This window comes from Cervus canadensis, chromosome 31 (genome assembly GCF_019320065.1).
Source record: "Cervus canadensis isolate Bull #8, Minnesota chromosome 31, ASM1932006v1, whole genome shotgun sequence".
NCBI classification, from domain to species: Eukaryota; Metazoa; Chordata; class Mammalia; order Artiodactyla; family Cervidae; genus Cervus; species Cervus canadensis.
Genome location: NC_057416.1, coordinates 34,359,409 through 34,366,776, shown reverse-complemented (window position 1 = coordinate 34,366,776; position 7,368 = coordinate 34,359,409). Strand labels below are relative to the sequence as shown.

Below are 7,368 nucleotides of genomic sequence, written 5' to 3'. Positions count from 1 at the left end.
GCAGGGTATATAGCCAAGTCATAGTCATAGGGTGTTAGGAGTGCACCCAGCCTCAGTCTGATTCTGAAGCCTCTCTCTCAGTATCCAGGCCAAGCGGCCTGCCGAGCTGTGCACCACCATCACCCAGAGGGATTTTAAGACACAGGTTCAGAATCACAACCGCCAGGGTGGGTTCAGGCGGCCACGTGGGGAACTGGAATATGGCTTCCCAAAGGGTGGTGATGGACAGCTTTGTAGCGCAGCCAATTCGGACGGATAAAAAACCTTTTCTCTTGTGTTTAATCCAAACTTCCAGAAAAACAAGGTCCACCGCCTTTGTGAGGTCTTTCTTGTCTTTAACCTGCGTCACTTGTGCGACAGGGTTCACAGCCAGTTCCAGCCCGAGCAGATAACAGAAATGTGGGCAGAGCCAGCTCTTTGTGAAATGGAGCCATTCCTACAACCTGGGCCCTGGGCCTCCTGCTGAAAACCCTGGAGCAGGCTCGTCTCTGCCTGCCAAAGGGTGACCGTGGGCTGGAAAGAAACGGCTCTGGGACCGCCAGGCAGAGAAGGGACACAAGTCCATCTGTCTGGCAGCCTCTGTGTTCCCAGTCATGTTGCATGTCCAAACCAGTGACATGCTGACGGGCATTTAAACAGAAACTACACACGGGGAGGGAGGGGACGTAGGTATACCTACGGCTGACTGATGGTGGCGTTTGGCAGAAACCAGCACAATATTGTCCCTGGAGAAGGAAATGGCAGGCCATTCTAGTATTCTTGCCTGGACAACTCCATGGACAGAGGAGCCTGGTGGGCTACAGTCCGTGGGGTCGCAAAGAGTGGGACACGACTAAGCGACTAACACTGCAGCACAATATTGTAGAGCAATTATCCACCGATCAAAAATAAACAAATTTAATTATTAAAAAAACAAAGTAATAAATAAAAATAAACCGCAGGAAAGGATGCTGTTCCATGCAGAAATGATCCAAGTTAGTTACTGTGTTTTCCCCGTTTGTAAAATGAGAGAGAGAGATCCTAGTGGAGGCCTGTATGTTGTAAAAATTTATTAGAAAAAAAAAAAAAGGCATATGGGTGCCCTGTGATTCAATCTCATCTCTTCCATAAAATATTTACTGAGCACAAACCAAAAGCTGGCACAGGCACTCATTGCTGAATCAATGGCCATCCCAGGCCATCAACACATCCAACCCAGATGCCAAGCCAGGCAGAACATGGCAGAAGCACAAATGAGTCCTCGGAGGAGGAAGGGAGGACAGAGGGGACCAGGGAGAGCCAGAGAGAGGCGGAGCCAGAGCCTGGGGAGCACCCAGCCAGCACCCGCAGAGGGGTCCCACTCCCACCCCCGGCCCGCTCCCACCTGCAGGCTCTCGGGCCCCAAAGCCCAGCCTCCCCACTTACCCGTCCCAGCACCGAGGAGGGGGGGCAAGCCTCCATGTCCACTCTGCACACTCCCCCAAGAAGCCTGGGCATCTGCCCAGAAAGGGGCCTGGGCACTTCAGGGTAGCATCTCCTGAGACCACAGGGGGACCAACTGTGCCCTCCAGGTGCCCCAGAGGCACCCCCGCCAGGTACCCATGTTTTCTTAGACGCTCACTTGAGCCAGGAGCGGGTAGACCTTCTCAGAATGAACAGAGGTTCCCGAGCGCTCACTCCTTTCTCTTTCTGTCTCTCTCTCTGTCACACACACACACACACACACACACACACACACACACAGAGGCTGATTTTACAGTCAATCTTTCAAAGTGCAATTTGTCTAGGAAAAGCCAATGTGAGGCCCGAGAGGGCTTCCACCAATGGCGAGGCGACTCCGGCCGCTCAGCCAGTCTCGGGTCTGTATTCTAATGGGCCCCATCTTTATCAGGGAAATGTTGCTTCTCTGAACTGGAAACTTCTCATGGAGGGTCCCCGGACTCCGAGGCAGAGAAGGGGCCTGAGCTGAGGTGTGGGGAGCCGCCTCTCCCCAGGCAGGGGCAGAAGGCAGGGGCGCTGGGAAAGTGGGGGGGGGGGGTGCTGGCACCTGCCTGGGAACACCTGACTTCCCGTGTCTGACGTGGTCCGGGACCTGGGCAAGGGCTGGGCCGGACGCCTTGGGGGGAGGCCGGCCTGGGGCTTGAGCCAGTTTGACCCTCAGGAGCTGCCATGGGGTTCTGGGCTGGACCTCAGGGGCTCTAGGGGCCCAGATTTGGGGTTCCGGCCTCCCCTCGGCCTGCTGTGGGGGGGGCCATGGAGTCCAACCTGCAGGGCCCCTTCCTGCTGAACAACGCGCCGCTGGCCCAGTTCTCGGAGATGAAGGCGCCTGTGTGCCAGTACTCTGTGCAGAACCCCTTCTACAAGCTCAGCCCCCCGGGCTTGGGTCCCCAGCTGCCAGCCGGGACCCCCCACGGCATCACGGACATCCTCAGCAGGCCCGTGGCCGCGCCCAACAGCAGCCTCCTGCCCGGCTACCCCCACGTGGCCGGCTTCGGTGGCCTCGGCTCCCAGGGGGTCTACTACGGCCCCCAGGTGGGGAGCTTCTCCAAGGCGGGGAGTGAGTACCCCACCCGGACCCGGAACTGCTGGGCGGACACGGGCCAGGACTGGCGAGGCGGGCGGCAGTGCGGCAGCAGTGAGTACCTGGAGGGGGAGGGGAGCGGGCGCTCGCGGGGGCGCTGGTGGGGGGTCCCCGGCGGCCATCAGACTGCCTGGGGCAGACCCCGGGTCTGCCCCTCCACCCAGGGGCGGCGTGGGGTTCTCCCCTCCCCCTCCCGCCCCGGCTTTGCCCGGATGGGCATCTTGACCCCTGCCCCCACCCCTTTTACCAGCCGCCCTCCTGGGGACCCCGGGGTCCAGAGAGGACCACACGGCCCACCCCATCCTTTATAAGGTCCTGCTCGCCTTACTTCTCCCACCCAGAGCCGTGTCACCAGCTCACCCCAGTGAAGAGAATCTGCCCCCCATCACCTTCCCAGAGTCCTCCCACGCCCCGGCAGCACTCAGGGACCCGAATGTACCCCGACCCCACCTCGGTCCTGCCGCGATCCAGGGGGCCGGTTCCCTCCTGGGGGGTGGAGGTTCAAGTCAACAGCAGCAGCCAGACCGCCCAGCCTCCGGGAGGCGCTGCTGAGCCCCGGCCCGCTGGACCTTCCTTGTTGGGGGAGCCCCTCACCCAGGGTTCCCCAGACTGTGGCTTTCAGAGGGTTGGTGCAGGGCCTGGGGGAGGTGGCAGGTCGTGCAGAGGCAGGGGGGCCTCACCCGGGAGGCTTGGGGGGTGATCGTGGCTGTCGGAGCCACCCCTGGGCCCACATCAGGCAGGGGCAGAGGGAGGCATCCACTTCTGTCCCCCTTTGGGGGGCCTCCATTGCGACGGGGGCTTGGGGCCGCCCAGAAAAGCCGGGAGCACATCTGCCTCCCACCTGTGTGCTCCTGGGGTCCCCACGGCCCCCATCAGCCTGAAACAGCGAGGCCCACAGGGGACCTATCTTACAGCTGGTTTGGGGGTGCTTTACCCTCCCGTCCACATCCCCCTTTGCACACACAGCCCCCTCTCTGCACCCTGCCCTTCAACCCCGAATGCACACACACACACACACAGCAAAGTATCTGAGAGCCAGGGCCTGGATTCACTCAAGGGGAGGGGACGTCTCTTGGGAGGTCTCCTCACCTGTCTCTGCCTCAGTTTCCTCACCTGTGACCCGAGGATGTGGGATGTGGGGGTCAGACTATGCTGAACAAGGCCCAGCATATGGGCCTTCTGTTTCCCCGGGGCCCATAAACACTCTCCTCCCCCCACCAAGCTCCTGAGAGGCTGCCCTGGATGGGCAGGGGTCAGTTCTCTCACCCCCCTCCCACACTGTTTTGGGTATTTTTAAAATTTATTTTTAATTGGAGGATAACTGCCTTACAATGTTGTGGTGGTGTCTGCCATGCAACAATGTGAATCAGCCATAAGTATATACATGTATATATATATGTATCCCCCCTTAAGCCTCCCTCCCACCTCCACACCCCATCCCACCCCTCTAGTGGAGCACCAGGCTGAACTCCCCGGGTCTGAGACAGTAGCACTGAAGCATATATATGGTCACACGTAAAACAGAGAGCTGGCGGGAAGCTGCTGGATGACCCAGGGCTCAGTTCTTGAGGCCTCACCTCCAGATCTCCCGTGGGGCTGAAGCCCTCGTGGCTCCCAGGCCTGGGGACCAGGCAGTCACTTGGAGCTTAAGGCTCTGATTTTCCCAGGAACCTGGAAAACGGGATCCCAGGAGCAAGAAAGTGGAGGAATTCCCAGGTCCCCCGCACCCCCTCTCCCCGGGGCCCTGATGGTTGGTAGAAGGCATCAAATCCGCTTCTCAGTGACCTGAAGGGACATCCCGGCGACCCAGAGGAGGCTTCTCCTGCCCCTTGGCGGGGGTGGGCGGCATCACTGAGTAGCGAGGACATTCCACGGGGAGACACAGTTCCAAGCACCCTCTGGCCGCAGTTAGCTACAACTTGGGGGCAGGTGCCCTTGGGGTCCCCGCCCACCCAGACAAGGCAGAGGCAGGCTGCTCAGGTGAGAGGTGCCCCGATGACCCCGCAACCTCAGCGGCTCCTCGGTAGGGGCGCTCGCCCTGTGGGGCAGGCAGGGCAGGGCTGGGACTCCCCCACACTCAGCACATTAAGGGCACACTTCCTTCCTCCCGCCAGCCCCGGACCCCCTGAGCGACAGCATGCATAAGAAAAAGCACACCCGGCCCACCTTCACTGGCCACCAGATCTTCGCCCTGGAGAAGACTTTCGAGCAGACCAAGTACCTGGCTGGCCCCGAGAGGGCGCGGCTGGCGTACTCGCTGGGGATGACCGAGTCGCAGGTCAAGGTGAGTCCAGGTGGGTGAAGAGGCTGTCTGCATGGCAGTGAGGAGCCCGCCGGGACGGGGTGCCACTGCCTGGCAGGGAGGCAGCCCTGCGCTCATGGCGATTGAAGCTCAGTGGGAGGATGTTTAGGCATGTGGGCACCACCTGCCTGCCCAACCCCGGAGATGGCAATAGTGACCATCACCCCGCTGGCTGTCATCCACGGCGCCCTCTTCTGAGAGCTGGATGTGTAACTGCCCATTTAAACCTCACAGCAACCTTATCAGTGGAAGGAGGCCTTGTTACCCAACTTGAAAGTGAAAAGTGAACGTGTTAGTCCAACTCTTTGCAACCCCATGGATTATAACCTCTGTCCACGGGATTCTCCAGGCAAGGATACTGGAGTGGGTTGCCATTCCCTTCTCCAGGGGATCTTTCCAACCCAGGGATCAAACCAAGGTCTCCCGCATTGCAGAAAGATTCTTTTTTTTTTTTTTAAATGTATTTATTTTTTAATTGAAGGATACTTGCTTGACAACAGGCAGATTCTTTACGGTCTGAGCCACCCACCGACTCAGCTGTGTGTTTTGCCCAAGGTAACTGGCTAGTAAGTGCTGGGAGTCAAATCTGGGTTACAGAGCTCCAACCCCATACCTTCCCCAGCCTCTGCCTGGCCCAGGCTGGAAACTTCAAGAGCTGATGGCAGCCTCTGGGCCAGATCAGAACTCACTTCAGGCTTGTTCCGTTAGCCAACCTTGGCCTTGGTTCACCACCAATATAAAATAAATTTCAAAGACTTCAAAGTGAATATAACTCCTCCCCACAACTCCCATGAGCCTCACTGCCCATCTGGAGGCAAGGGGTACCCTGTCTCACTGCACACCTCCCACTTGAAAGTGAGTATGTGGGCTTCTGCTTTCTCAGGCTCCTGGGGCACCCCTGGTAACGCTGAGGCTCACTGTGCCCTGAGGGGCTTTGGCTCGGGGCACCATCTTCAGCTAGCTCTGAGCTGTACTGGAACTGCGGCTCCGTGACAAGGTGACGGACTTGAGGGCAGTGGGAGGCACAAGGGCAGCTGGGGACCCGGTCTGGGCTCCCCCAGGACCCCCAAGCCACCCCCGTCCCCCATCGCCCGCAGCCTCCTCCGCCCAATACTAACTCGGCTGGAGAGGAAGCGCCCTTTCCACGTGGCGCTGTTCCTTTGGGTCCTTTCTGCAGGGTTCTATCCCCAGCAGGAAGCATATGTTAGTTTTATTGTTGGAAAAACTATTCGTGAAGTTCAGTGCACGTCTAGGAGGTTAAAAGCGTTTCAGCCCCTTCCACCCCAATACCCAGATGGCAAAGGAGAAGATATACACCACACGGAAGGGTTACAGGGAAGCCGAAAAAGCTGCTGCACTGTTTTAATTTTATTGCCCTCCTCCAAAAAAAAACAAAAAAAACAAACAAACAAAAAACCACAGTCGTGTGACGGTGACAACCTGGTCCATTGCCGCGCCTAGTCCAGGATGCAGAGGGCTTGCGGCCGCGGGGAGCCGCCGGCCCCAGAGGGGCGCCGCGCGCGCCATCCTCAGAGCCCCTCTCGTCCCAGGTGTGGTTCCAGAACCGGAGGACCAAGTGGCGGAAGAAGAGCGCCCTGGAGCCCTCGTCGTCCACGCCCCGGGCGCCGGGCGGCGCGGGCGCGGGCGGGGAGCGCGCGGCCTCCGAGACCGAGGACGACGAGTACAACAAACCCCTGGACCCGGACTCGGACGACGAGAAGATCCGCCTGCTGCTGCGCAAGCACCGCGCCGCCTTCTCGGTGCTCGGCCTGGGGGCGCACGGCGGCGTCTGACCTCGCCCGCCCGCCGCCTCTGGGGTCCCCGCGGTCCCCGCGCGGGCTAACGGGGGCTGCAGGGGAGGAGGAGGAGGGAGGAGGGGTCGGGGAGGGGAGGAGGCGGAGGGGGGCGCGGAGGAGGGAGAGGGGCTGGAGACGAGGAAGGAGGAGGGGGCGGAAAGGCCAGCCTCCGGGGGGGCTCGTGCTCAGTCCTGTCCGACTCTTGGCGACCCCATGGGCCGTAGCCCTCCAGGCGCCTCTGTCCATGGGGGTTCTCCAGGCGCGAATCCTGGAGTGGGTTGCCCTGCCCTCCTCCAGGTGGAGGGCGCGGGGAGGGAGCCAAGAGGGAGACGCGAGCCTGGCCCCTCCGCCGTCTTGCGCGCCTCCGTGGGCCCAGGCCTGGCCTCGCCAGCTCTGCAGACTCTTACGTGCACAGGTGGATGAGAGCGACCAAGCTCTGCAGCCAGGACACTGGCCGCGGGGTCTCAGACACGCCACCGCGGTAGCTGGGTGGGTGTGGGGGCTTCCCTCTGGGAAGCCCTTGGCTCAGTCTGGGGTCTCCCTCTAGGCTGATTAGAAGAGCGGGCAAGTCCAGGGCCTCTCCCCAGACCCTGGCACAAGAAGGATCCCATCTTAGGGACAACAGCTAAATGCTGAACCCAGGCTGGAGGACCCCCCCAACCAGGGGCGGGGAAATGGGGTCTAGCCAAGAAGGAACACCCCCACACCCC

At 60.4% G+C, this 7,368-nt stretch overlaps 1 protein-coding gene across 1 annotated transcript; it reads left to right on the top strand.

Annotated features, from left to right (window-relative positions):
- The first annotated feature begins 2,076 nt into the window (after positions 1 to 2,076).
- On the top strand, positions 2,077 to 6,755 carry NKX6-3 (NK6 homeobox 3). The gene is made up of 3 exons (XM_043454018.1): positions 2,077 to 2,614; positions 4,675 to 4,844; positions 6,413 to 6,755. The coding sequence occupies exons 1-3, from the start codon at positions 2,233 to 2,235 to the stop codon at positions 6,653 to 6,655; spliced, it is 795 nt and encodes a 264-aa protein (XP_043309953.1). The 5' UTR covers positions 2,077 to 2,232; the 3' UTR covers positions 6,656 to 6,755.
- Positions 6,756 to 7,368: the final 613 nt, after the last annotated feature.

Bases quoted from the DNA above. Each gene is read 5' to 3' on its own strand.
- NKX6-3 (XM_043454018.1), top strand. From the start codon at position 2,233: ATGGAGTCCAACCTGCAGGGCCCCTTCCTGCTGAACAACGCGCCGCTG. The intron at 2,615-4,674 runs GTGAGTACCTGG...TCCTCCCGCCAG, and splicing joins CGGGCGGCAGTGCGGCAGCA to CCCCGGACCCCCTGAGCGAC. The intron at 4,845-6,412 runs GTGAGTCCAGGT...CTCTCGTCCCAG, and splicing joins TGACCGAGTCGCAGGTCAAG to GTGTGGTTCCAGAACCGGAG.